Source organism: Pezoporus wallicus, unplaced genomic scaffold (assembly GCF_028554395.1).
Source record: "Pezoporus wallicus isolate ANWC-B61680 ecotype Strahan unplaced genomic scaffold, APGP_CSIRO_Pwel_v1 contig_12814, whole genome shotgun sequence".
Classification (NCBI taxonomy): Eukaryota; Metazoa; Chordata; class Aves; order Psittaciformes; family Psittacidae; genus Pezoporus; species Pezoporus wallicus.
Window position 1 is genome coordinate 548,952 of NW_026640662.1, and position 12,356 is coordinate 561,307.

At 42.5% G+C, this 12,356-nt stretch overlaps 2 protein-coding genes across 4 annotated transcripts; one reads left to right on the forward strand and one right to left on the reverse strand.

Annotated features, from left to right (window-relative positions):
* The first annotated feature begins 740 nt into the window (after window positions 1-740).
* On the forward strand, window positions 741-4,280 carry FBXO39 (F-box protein 39). The gene is made up of 3 exons (XM_057420007.1): window positions 741-1,956; window positions 3,033-3,209; window positions 3,946-4,280. The coding sequence occupies exons 1-3, from the start codon at window positions 943-945 to the stop codon at window positions 4,072-4,074; spliced, it is 1,320 nt and encodes a 439-aa protein (XP_057275990.1). The 5' UTR covers window positions 741-942; the 3' UTR covers window positions 4,075-4,280.
* A 562-nt stretch (window positions 4,281-4,842) lies between these two features.
* On the reverse strand, window positions 4,843-12,356 carry TEKT1 (tektin 1). Of its 3 annotated transcripts, XM_057420002.1 has the most exons (8): window positions 12,292-12,356; window positions 9,155-9,398; window positions 8,622-8,787; window positions 8,225-8,353; window positions 7,649-7,792; window positions 6,200-6,422; window positions 5,398-5,594; window positions 4,843-5,145 (listed from the first exon to the last, which is right to left on the reverse strand). In XM_057420002.1, exons 2-8 carry the CDS (start codon window positions 9,342-9,344, stop codon window positions 4,986-4,988), a joined length of 1,209 nt encoding a protein of 402 aa, XP_057275985.1. In that variant the 5' UTR covers window positions 9,345-9,398; window positions 12,292-12,356; the 3' UTR covers window positions 4,843-4,985. The 3 variants fall into 3 exon arrangements, with proteins under 3 accessions (XP_057275985.1, XP_057275983.1, XP_057275986.1); XM_057420000.1 differs by lacking the exon at window positions 12,292-12,356 and having other exon boundaries at window positions 9,155-9,508; XM_057420003.1 differs by lacking the exons at window positions 8,225-8,353; window positions 12,292-12,356 and having other exon boundaries at window positions 9,155-9,509.

Below are 12,356 nucleotides of genomic sequence, written 5' to 3' on the forward strand. Positions count from 1 at the left end.
TGTGCCCCGCACTCGCAGGGGCCGTAACGCCCCTCACGCCTGCGCCGTGGGAGTGGCGGGAGGAGCAGGCGTGGCGTCACAAAGTGGGCCGGGCTCCTCAGCGCTGCCGGGGCGCGGGGCGGGGTTCGGGCGCTGAGGTGCGGAGTGGGGGTGAGCGGCGCGGGAGGTGCGGGAAGCTGAGTGCGTGCTTAGCCCGGCCCCGAGAGCGGAGCTGGTAACCTGGTGCCTTGCGGTGGGTTACTTGTGTCGGCTGCCACTGCCCGGTGGTCTTCTGACCTGCCAGCCCCGTGGTTAGAGCCCAGTGACTGAATGTCCTGCTTGAACCGACGGATGGAGCACTTTATGTGGCCTGTTACTTTCAACAGGGACTGTGCCTTAATCTATGGAAGGCAGGGCACTGCCTCAAACAATTGCCATGGAACAGACCCCCCAGAAGGATAAAAAAAGTCATTTGCACTGGTTTTGCACCAACAGCACCGTTCAGATGTGAGCAGCCCAAAGCACTGGATACTTTTAAGGCGCTATGCATAAGGCCACAAAACATTATCAATTACAGGTGATGCTAAACAAAGGTATCTGCAGGCTGTGGCTGCTCTGTCTGCAGTTGGTACCATTTCACTGCTTAGCTAGACTGAAGGCCAGAAAGTTAAAAGATGTGTCTTGTGCTTGTTCCCTGTTTGGTTATGTTTGGTTTTGTTGTTTGTGGGGTTTGTTTTTGTTTTTTGTTTAGGTTAACTATAGTTTAGACCCAAGAGCTTGTTTGACCCTGGTATCTTAAGTACAGAAGCAAAGAAAGAGTTGTTATTTTGAATGTGAAGAAGTAAACTTTCAACCATTTGCTTGGAAGCCTGTTCTGTTGGGAATGGCAAGAAATCTACCCACAGCTTTCTTCATCTAGGTTTGGCTCAGCACTCAGAAGAGAAGTGAAAAACTCTCTTCTCAATGGAAGATGATTGTGAACCTGAGCATAGCTCCTGGGCTCATTTACCTGATGTCTGTTTGAGGCACATCTTCCACTGGTTAGATGACAGAGACAGATCTCGGGCTGCCTTGGTGTGTAAGAAATGGAGTTGGGCCATGTGCTCAGGATCCCTCTGGAGAAGAAGAATCATCACATTCTATGGCCGACAGTCAAGAGCACGGACACTGGAGTTTCAAAGTGCGCTGTGGTATGTCAAGAAATTTGGCAAGTATTTGGAGCACCTCAAGATCAAATTATCAAATCCTTACAATAGTGCCTTTACCCGGAAATTTCAAGTGACTATGAGAGGTCTTCTTTCACATCTGGGTAAGTGTAACAGTCGCCTAGTGTCCCTGAGCATCAAGTACCTGGAATTAGACTGCTTGAGCTGGAAAAATACGGTCAGGGCTCAGTTTATCAAGAACTTAGCTACCTTCCTGAAAAGAATGAGCAAACAGCTTGATTATCTCAACTTAAAAGGAGCAAGAGTAACTTTGGAAGAAGGCTGTGACCTTCTAAATTCTCTGAGCTGCGTGACAAATAAAAGCTTTGTCTCTGAAATCAATATTGAGGATTACTTCAGTCTCCACCTTCCTGTCTACAGCAGCACCTTGTTCCACCAGACTATGTCCAAGTTCCACAGCCTGGTCATCCTGACTTTTAATTATAACTGCATCTCTGATGAGCTGCTGGACATCCTTCAAGAGCACAGCGCACATTCCCTGTGCACCTTGAATATCAAATGTCATATCCGTGACCCACATGGACAAGTAGTCTTGGGAATGTCGTGGGCAAACCTGGCTAAGAGAGCCCCAAAACTGAAAGTGAACTTCTTCTTTGAAAGAGTGATGAAGCACGATCACCTAGCCAAGATCCTGCTAGTGGAGATCCCAGTAAGGAGCATCAGTCTACGGAGCTGCTATTTCAGTAACCCAGACTGGACAATGAGACCTACCCTCACCAACCTCCTTCCAGCCTATTGGTGTGTTCTGCAGGTAAGGGAAGCAATAATGACACCTTACTGCAGAGTCACAAAGCTGAGCAAAGTAATCATATGGGCTCTCTGCATGACAGCAGTCATCAGTAGGAATTCCTGACCTCTGTTTTTTTTCAGAGGGTAATTTTCATAAGTGAATCATTCTGGTGCTCCAGCTATAGTCTAGTTCAGGTAGTCATCCTTGTCCAGTTACAAACCCCATTATGCTAGTCTTTGCTGTCAGGCTGATGTCAGGTTGCCCTCAAAAAGCTAAACCATGAGAAGTACAGGTGGTTGTAGTATCAGCTGTGAGCAAAAAGAACCTTTCAGGCAGGAAAATGTCATTCTTGTAAGAGCCTTAGGCTATTCTGGTTAGACACCTTCATGTTTGGTAACTGATAAGTTTGTAATCCTTTCATATTTTTCTGAATCCCACCCTTTTGCAGGGAATGTGCATATGAGGAAAATAGTCTCTACGACTTGTTTGCTTGCAGTGCTGTAGCCTGCAGCAACCTACACTGATGGCTCTGCTCCATTTTGGCAGTGCACAAATGTCTTACAGCACACGTAAATTAACTGGTGTCCATGTGAAAGTACCAAGGATGTGTCCCCAGAGGTGTACAACACCTGACCCATATAAATGAGCATCAGGTCTTTGTATGCCTGAGGGAAGCACGTGGTCTTATACCCAACTGTTGCTGATAGCATTGTAGAGTTTCCAGTAAACACAGAGATCTGTAAAGCTTTCTAGGAACTGTTTTTCAATCTGCTGTCATAGCTGGGATAATTTCCAATATGTCAAATCAGATCATGGTGTGAGCTGTCGGTGCAGCATTTTCTAATGGTAATAGAAGTTGTCTATGCCCTAGGACCATATGTAATGCACACGGGAACCCCCATCTTAACAGGAGAGTGAAGATTATTGTAGCATATATTGTTGTCATAATACAAAACTGATTCTCTGCAGTCAGGGTACAAAATTGATCTGATGACAGTCACACGAGTTCATACAATTGGGAAACTTATTTATTGAACTCTCTGGCTGTGTTCACAAGCTCTGTTCTGCAGTACTAACCATGTTCATTCTTTTTCAAGAAATTGACACTGGAATTAAACAATGTACATGAGCTGCTGGATGATGAGCTGCTGCAGCTCATCTTAACATCCAAGAGGTTGTTATTCCTGAAAGTCTGGGCATTTCTAAGTGTCACCTTTATCGAGAGGCTGCTACAAAACCGTGCGGAAAGGAAATGCATTTTGACTACCATAAAGGTAAGACTTTGTGCTTCAGAACTCCCGTTCCCTTCCTCTCTCCTATACCCAGAGAAAGGTGAGGTTCTGCTTACAGAAAGGCCACTTAGAGAAATGTTAACATAACTACCTCTACCGTATTATGTTTTAGCATTATCGTCTGAGAACCACTCACAGCAGTGGGGCTTTCCAGTGTACTTTACCATGTACAGAATACCATAGAAGTTTAATTAACAAGCCCCCAAAATTTCACAAGGCCTTCCTAGACTGAGGCTCCCTCTATTGCTGCTAGTTCAAGCTAGGGATTCTCAATCACCCCGGTCCAGTGTTTATGCCTATTCTTACATCAAGGCAGGTGGGTTGAATCCCACTAAACTGCAGAAAGATCTAAACACATCTCACATCAACAATGCTGTGTTGAGCTAGAGCCAGACCACAACTGTAGCTGGTGTAAACCATGCTGTCATGCTACTTCGTGTGCTAGATTCTGAATTCTGTAGATCCTCACAGACCAGTGCAGATCCCAGGGATGCTTCAGTTCCAGGGGTAAAAGGAACCTTGCTTTTCCCAAAATGTCTTTGGCAGATGATGTTTGCAGTCAGTTTGGAGTGAAAACAGAGTAAAACCTCAAGATTTAAGTCAAACCCAAGGAATCTGGCGTCTCTAGATTCTTCATTAGTCACAAAGGCTTCTTGTCATGAGCTTTAATGAGCTTAGCCTGCTCCGTATACCTGAGACATGATTGTCATGCATGCAGGTCAGGATTTACACAGCCCGACCAGAGAGCAGTGAGGAGGATCAATGGTTGTGCGATATTTACAGGAAGTTCAAATACCTGATTGATTCGGAGCTTAATTATTTTGTCATCACCTACCCACTGGTGTAAACCACAGGGAGAGAGAAGAACCCAGTGACATCTGCAAGCAATGAATGGATCCTTTGGAGGGTGTTAGTAAGGAATTTGAATCTTGGCAGTAGTGCCTCTGAAAGGAAGATATCATTACAGCGAGAGAGAGGCAAGGGACAATTTTACACTCCATCCATTAAAACGTTGGACTTGGGAACTGGCTTCCTGTGTCTCCAGCATCATTTGTTCTTGCCCCTGCTTTCTTTTTCCTTGCCAGAACCAAAGGAAGCAGTGAGCCCTTTTTCACCCTTACAGGCCATCCTCGTTTTTTTCAGTAGTTCTCATTGCAGAGCATCAAACCGCTTACCAATGAAGCCCATTTCATTGTTTCCATTTTACAAATATGGAAACTGAGAAATGATTAGTCCAAACTCAGCCTTGGCTTATCTTGACTCAGGTGCAGTCAGATGCACTATCCAGTGTATCACCAATCCCTACAACTTGTTAAGTTTGATATACAGCCTGTGCCTCCTTAACAGCAGATATTAAGAACAAAACATACTCATGGCTACAAAACTCCATGGTTACTCCCACTCACCCAGTTTCCATCAAGTGACTTGTGAGGAGACTCCTGTTCTAGCTTCCACAGTTTCTACACTTTTCAATGCCAAAAATAGCACTGGTTGCACACACGATAAATAACATGGCAGAAGGGACATTTCTTCTGATTCTGGGATTTTATTACCAAGTGGGAGATTTCATCAGGTGCTCTAGAGCATAGATAGATAGCTGTAAAACAGAGAGCTGTAAGTACTAGATGTGTTTTAATTATCTTGCACAACTAGAACCAGGACAGCATTGAGCCAAACCAATAAATCTGGAGGTTTGTCAATAAAATTTCAGCAGGAAATGACTCACTGGAGAACACACAATCTCCCAGTGTGATGGCTTCAGAAGTTGTTAATGTTAACAGACTCCCTCATTTGCATGCAGAGCACTTCGTCGATATACAGTGTATTCTCCTTCACCTGGATCTCCTCCTCCAAGGAAAGCTGTTGTCGGCTCAGAGCTTTCAGCTCTGTCTCAGCCTCTCCTAGTGCATCCTGTAACCTAACAGGGAAAACAGGACAGACATTACTTGAAAATACAGTGATAGTTTTTTTTTCATATGGGATAAGAATTCTGAGGAATTGGAAAAAAAAAGAAAAGATGGAAGAGGCTTCACAGAGAGATATGCAGCTTCTTTTAAAGTGTCCTGCCCTTCCCAGCCTTTCAGGGAGAGTAGCTGGGATCCGATTTACTTTGACTCATTAACATAGTAATCTATACCACAGATTTTCTCTTTTGCCTATTTCCACTTGCCTTTGAATATTTCTTGTAATTTCTTCAACTTCACTTATCAGCCTGTATTGCACTGTGTCATAACAGAATTCCACATTGGGGCGATGGTTTCTTGCTTCCAAGCGGGTTTGAACCACTTTAACAGGTCCTTCTTTATCAGCAATTGCTTGCTTTAAGGCTGCAATGTTCTTCTCCTGTGAGGCAGTCTCATCCATCACCTTAACAAATCCAACAGAAGGAAGTGCTGCACACTGGCTCTTACAATGGTTAAAGTTGTCAACATCTTTAATGGTTAGTTATAGTAATAAAATTATAACACTCATTATGTTAAAATGTTATTTCGTCAAAGGATATTTTACAAAGGTCAGACAGGATTATGATTCCTTTATTTGAGAGCAGGTGACACATTTCTGAGTGAATATGCTCAGCAATTATTTTTTAATATTAACACTCAGTTTTCATGTATCAAATACCGAGCACATTGACCCTGATTTTATAAGTTATTATCCTCTTATATTACAATCATGAAAATTCTGTAGGATCCCCATGTAACTAAAAATCACAAGAGAAATCCTGACTTTACTGATGTCTATAGCAACACCTACATCATGTGATTCCAGAAATTCATCTCTCTAGCAGTGTGCACAGAGCTGAGAAAATGTAAGACAACATTTTTTGCGGGTGTGTGAAGTGGCAGGGGCTATCATTATTGCGAAGGTAAAATTCTTAAAGCAAAGTAGCTCAAGCCAATGGATTGAGAAGACTGGCAGATAATCCAAGCCCATGGTCTCTACTTTATCACTAACTGTCCCCCACTGCTTACCACTGCAAGGAGTGTCTCTAGCTTGTGCTTGGCATCCTTGACTTCCTTCACCCTATTTCTAAATGCAGCATTCACCATCTCACATTGCTTGTGTACGTCATTCGCTGTCTGTGAGAGGATGCCATCAATAAGCACCCTTAATGCCAAAGAATTGTTTCGCTGCTTGTCAGCCTTTTCAACATTTATATTTGAGAAATCTATCCAGTCTTCAGGGCTAACAAAACTGAAAGAGATTCAAAATAAAAGGTCATCGAACGGCACCATCAAACCCTCGGCAACTTCATAAATCTATAGTTACTCCACAAACCTGAGAACAAAGCAATTCTATTAACTGTATGTCCCAGCTAGTGCTAGTTGTGCTGGGAATTCTACAGATACAAAATAAATGTTGCAAGCATCTCAGAACGAAGTAGACAAGGGTAGGATGGAAATGAACTTGCTAAAGTCACACTGCAACTTTGTACCTTTCCCTGATAAAGCAATATGATGTTGTGGGGGAAACATAGCTTATAAACAATATTTCTTAGAACAACTTTCATTAAGCAATCTGTTGTTAATAATATTATTCAGATGTTACTATTAATCAAAGGTAATTATTGACACAGAACGTTCACTTATTCTCTCACACCATTCACTTATAATACGTGGTTGGAGCAATAGCTGGGAAGCCAACCCCCAGCTGTATCCCAAGATTAGAGGGTCATACTTGTGCACCAGTGGCTCACAGGCAGGTGTCTGGAAAGTTCTTCAGAGGGTTCCTTGTTTTATTGGGTGGATATATAAAGCTGTAATTGTAATTTGCATAAAACAGCCAAGACCATTTTGCCTGTAGCCTGAGTTATCCAACTTGTCATTGATGCACGCTAACACACTAGCAGCAAGAGCGGTCAGTCTCCTTGTGTTCCGAGTTTGTCAGTTCTTGTAGAGGCCGTAGTGTCCTTGTGAGAGTGTCTCTTGCACACTGCCTTCTCAGTATGTTTCCTCAGCCAATTTTTCTGTGGTAGCTATTTCTCTATCTAAACCATTCACACTAACTAGCCCACAAAGAAGGGACGCATTTGACAGGTTAGTGACTGAGTTAGAAACTGACTCTACATCCTGGGTGTCCCAGTCCAGCGTTCTCCCCATTAGGACACCCTGGGAGAGGAGAGGAAGCTAGATTAGGAAATATATTCTGGGTTTAAGTAATGTGTGAACTTTTCCTTAGTTTTGAGCCTCAAAAACTGTTAGTGAACTGCAGTTCACTGGGAACATGACTATTGTGGCTTATTTCAGACATGTTACACAGATACTAAAGGGATGGACAGAAGTATAAAAAAACCCCAATCTACAACAGACAGATGATGGACAGATATAGTCTGTTTTACACAAATAATCTTGCTATTTACGGAGACAGCTCATACTGGCTGTATAGTTACTTTCTGTTAATTGAACTAAATAACCACTTACTTTCTTTCTATTCTCGCTGCATTATTCATGTATCTGGTATCAGGAGTGTTGTTTGTCAAGCTAGTACAGTAGTCATCAATCATCAAAGCTGTGAACTTGTCCTTCAGATCCATTTCCAGGTTATATTTTGCTGAACGGTTTAGTCTAGAAGGAGAAACAACCAGACTCTAAGCCAAAGTGTAGGCACTTACATGTTTCCATAACATGCATGCATATATTCATTAAGTAATACAAATGCTGTTATGGAATTCTTAATGTACAAAGTGTTAGTTGCAAAGTCCCAAAATCAAGAGCATGAGGCTGCCTCTATATACATTGGTGGTACAATTCCAATTGGAATTAAAAGCACAGGACTGTATCATGAGAAGACCAGGTGCCCTGTGCAAGTACTTTGAGTTCTAACAAACAGAACTTCTCAACATTACTGATTAAATGGTATGAATTAGGACTGTCCTCCTTGTAACTGGTTAGCACTGAAGGTAACTTTGGACCTGTGCTCAGCCTGACCCTACAACTTCTCAGGAATATGACTGGCCTACTTTTCAGCTTATCAGTGTTCAGTTACACACTTTGCACCTGATTTGCTCATCAGTTTGTTCCAGCGTACGTCCAAGCAAAGCAATAACCCCCTGGAGGATTTCAACTTCCTTCACCAGTTCCTGTTCCACTTCATCATGCACCAAGTCAATCCCAACTTTCCTCTGCCTAAACAAAAAGAGGAAAACCCATCAGCCCTTGTTGAAATGCCTGCAGCTAACAGAAGATGATGAAGCCCAGCTTTCCAAACTGAAGACTTTTTCTTGCCACATAGAAGTTTTTCCTTTATGACCTGGGTTCCCCAGTGTTACAATAAATCAGACTGTTACTCCACTGTCCTTAATTTACAGCCTCTTCTATTACTTGTTAAAAGTTGATTACCTAGATTTTTTTTTTTTCCTCTCTCTGAATGCTTTTCTTCTAATTATCATCTCACCTGTTCAGGAGACATTTTTGGGCAATGACAAGTGGCTCTTTGCAGCTCTCCAATGATTTCTCCAGGCGAGTCTTGAATGTTAACAGTAACTCTGTCTCATGCACAACTTCTTCAAGTTTGTTACTTAATTCTTGCTTCCAGAATTTTATTTCTTCCCGTCTCTGCTCTGCAGAATGAAAATTGTAAACAGGTTTTAATACAAGCCCATCTCTACATGTGAGACCACTGCGGGTCAGATCTTAGATATGACTAAAAATAGACTTATTCCATAGTGGAGTGGATGTAATGCTGTAGGCTGATGTGTGGACAGTTTTGCAACCCTGTGTCAGGAATTTTGGTTGCAATAGCCTTCTGTGTGGTTTATCTGTGTTACAAAATAAAGAGTCTGCCTCAAAATATTTCATAAAATATTTTTAGTTTTTCCATGAAATCAAAGAGCATGACAATGACATATACTCCTATTCACTAGCAACTGATTTTCTAAGTCTTGCAGCTCAACGTTATCTTGACATTTGCAGAATACCTGGGATTACCTAGTTTCTTGTTGACATCACTTTGGGTTTTCTGAGTTGTCTTTTCTATTTCATCCAGCAGCCTCTGACTCTCAGCTATCATGCGCTCTGATCTTGATTTCAGAGACTCTGTACTGGCACACTGCATCCTGGCTGCAGTGTCCCATTCTGAGGGATGAAATTTGGGTGGAGCTTGCAACAGTCTGTCCATTGTTTTGTAGAAAGTTTCTGGAAATAACACGGGTCAGTTCTTGGAATGTAGAACCTGAAAACAGGAATAGCATTACATTTGGCTGCAGAAACAAGAAGGGGGAAAGGCAGTTACATAAAGGTTAGAAAAATTCTTGCCTTTTTCACCTGCAGAATGCACAGGTATGAAAAGAAAAGACTTCTTGCACAGGGCCCCCTCAAGACTTTGCTAAGGTGCAGGAGGAAAAGTTTGGAATGGGAGAATTAAGAAACAGAAGAATTTGAGAATGGAAGCTAGGAGGAGAGGGTTGGAAGTGGAACTAAGAGGAAAAGATGGGCTGTCTGCCATAGGAGGGAGAAGTGAAAGAAAAGGAGGCGTAAACAGACAATCACAGGAAATTGATAAAAAGTGAACAAATACAGAAGATAATCTCCCACAGTTTGGAGAATTAAACACCTTTTATGAATATGGCTAGAGAGGTGAATGAACTTTAGGTTGTAAAAAAGAAATGTAATGGTCATTGGCGGGGGGGAAGCTGGAGGGGGAAATACAGCAGGTAAATGAAGAAATGGGAAAGTCTAGGGAGGGCTGAAGCAGAACAAAGCATACTGGGAACATGGGTTTAATGCAGAGTGAAAACAATGCCCCAGATCTATGCAAAGTCACAACAGTTTGATTATCAATTTTCCTATTCTTGCACTATGTTCCCTCAGTGCACCTGAGACAATTTCTCACCCCAGCTCACAGCTGCTCTTCAGCAACACACAGCTTTACACACACTTCAGCAGTTAACATCTTAAGATTCACCCTTAAAACAATCCCCTTTCTGCCTCATGAACTTCTTGGCTGACATCGCTCCCAGGGTCAAACCCTGGCTAAGTGCCACGTCTTCAACTCCCTTTCATGGGGAGGGGTTTCCTCTCAGCTGTCTTCCAGCCTCTATCTCCACAGCAGCAGCGCATGGTTTCTTTTTAAATGTGCCACTAAATATCCCAGGAAGTGACCCAGTGCAGCAGGGAAGGCAACAAAGCGGTTGTCATGGGAGCAGCAGCGCTGCCTCCAGCAACCTCCTGTTACTGCCTGTGGTGGGAGAAGTGCCAGCACACAGCAGCCAGTGATGCTTCCTTTCACCCATTCCTGGTTAAGATCTGTGTGGTAATAAAAATGTGTTCTTTGTACATTAGCTGAGATGGTTCCCGCAGCTTCGGACAGCAATTTTTAATCAATTTAGTAGAGAAGTGCATTAAGATTGTGAAAGCAAATGTGTAAATCCCTAGCTGTCTAAAATGTCAGTCATAAAATATCCGTAGCAGTATGCGCCATCTTTGTGGCAACTATATCCTTTCCTGGACAAAAGAGATTGGGAGCCAGCCAGAAGAAATGAAGGAGGCAAAAGAGCATTACATCAGATGGAACAGTTATGCCCCCTCTGAATATCTCTGACGTAGTTCAGATGAGAACACGGTTTCTCAGAGTTCCCAGCAAGGTCCAAAGAGACTGCAAACTGAGAAGGAAGCAAGTAGCATTGCCCAGAAGAAGTTGACCTGGTCCAAGACAGAAAAGTGGGAAGTAACTGCAATTGCTGCCTGCAAATACAGTGAAGTGACAGCTAGAAAGCTGCTCATGATCTTCAATTTAACAGGAGCTAAATTCAATGATCATTAAAACTGGTAACTACAGTGCCTCTCGTTCCAGCTGCCCTGGAAACAGAAATCTGCACATACTCCAGAGGAGCAAAAGAAGTTTGTTTTTTTTTTTTAACTGAAGAGACACTGTCTTACAGCAAAATGCAGGCATTTCAGAGTTAGCCAAAGAAAAATACAGGCTTCAGAACACAGGGTTGACATTACTCTGGGATGAGAAGGACCTAGATATTCAAGAAGCAGCAGAGGATAGGGTGTAAGACAAGCAAGGAAAATGAAAAACATACACTAATTGATACAGGAGGATGGAAAGCTGTAGTCACAGACGCTCAGCATGCTTCTGATTCACAAGGTGAAGCAAGACTAGGACTAGGCTGAACACTGATCAGAATCAATTACATAGACCACTTCTGAGACAGACCTGTAAATCAGTTTATATGGTATATATATGGTATATATGTATTATATGGTTATTTCTATATATAATATTTATATGTATATCAGTTTTATCAGTATATATATTATACTACACACGTGTAGTACACAACTATTTGTACAAGAGAGCAATACTTCCATGGACTGTCTCTTGGTTTGTACATTCTGCCTGCCGTTGGTCCAGGTAACACTTCCCGCTCTCTTTCTCCCCAGGAGGTATTTTCTAACAAATTATTAATATGCTAAGACAAGTTGCTGAAAGCAGTAATTTTTGTCACACTAACAGCTGGAGCAGGATCTGCAGCCATTTCCATTATAACTGCAAGATTTCTAATGACTTAAGTAGATCTGAACTTGGAGCTAGTTTGAACCAAGGTTTACTTCTGCCACCATGAGTACAGAGTATGCATCAGACTGCATATTAGTTTGTCTTCCACAAAGTTTTAATACCTGTATGTACTCTCTGTAACATTCCAAGGCTTTAAAAGCAACGTGAGCAAATTAAAGACGGGTGACAGAACGACTCATAATAAACTGAGAATGATGAGCAGTGGCTGGCAGTGGTTGAAAACAATGAACATTTTGTTTCTGAAAACGTGCTCGGTCACTCTGAAAGCTGAGCAATCGCCAGTGTCGTTCCTGTGAGACCCACAGACCTGCACGCAGCTGTGTTCTGAAAACCCAGTATCTGGTGCTGTCCTGACCCAACCCGTGAGCGATACCATCATACAGTAATTCATTTGTAGTGACCAGCCCTAAAGGTATTCTTCATTGTTAGCTTACCATAACAAAGATACTTTCTTTTAAAGTGTTAATACCAAATTTACAACTGGGTTTTACAACCGGTCCTTCAACATGAATTACACAGCATGCGGAAGGTTTGTTCTTACCTCACATGGCTTTCAGGGGCTAAATCACTGCAGACTCCCTGAGGCTGGCAGCGGCGCTGCCCGCC

Excerpts from the sequence above, each read along its gene's own strand:
- FBXO39 (XM_057420007.1), top strand. The coding sequence starts at position 943 with ATGGAAGATGATTGTGAACCTGAGCATAGCTCCTGGGCTCATTTACCT. Across the intron at positions 1,957-3,032 it reads CCTATTGGTGTGTTCTGCAG|AAATTGACACTGGAATTAAA; the intron begins GTAAGGGAAGCA and ends TTCTTTTTCAAG. Across the intron at positions 3,210-3,945 it reads GCATTTTGACTACCATAAAG|GTCAGGATTTACACAGCCCG; the intron begins GTAAGACTTTGT and ends TCATGCATGCAG.
- TEKT1 (XM_057420002.1), bottom strand. The coding sequence starts at position 9,344 with ATGGACAGACTGTTGCAAGCTCCACCCAAATTTCATCCCTCAGAATGG. Across the intron at positions 8,788-9,154 it reads TGATGTCAACAAGAAACTAG|AGCAGAGACGGGAAGAAATA; the intron begins GTAATCCCAGGT and ends TTCATTCTGCAG. Across the intron at positions 5,595-6,199 it reads TAGAGACACTCCTTGCAGTG|GTGATGGATGAGACTGCCTC; the intron begins GTAAGCAGTGGG and ends GGATTTGTTAAG.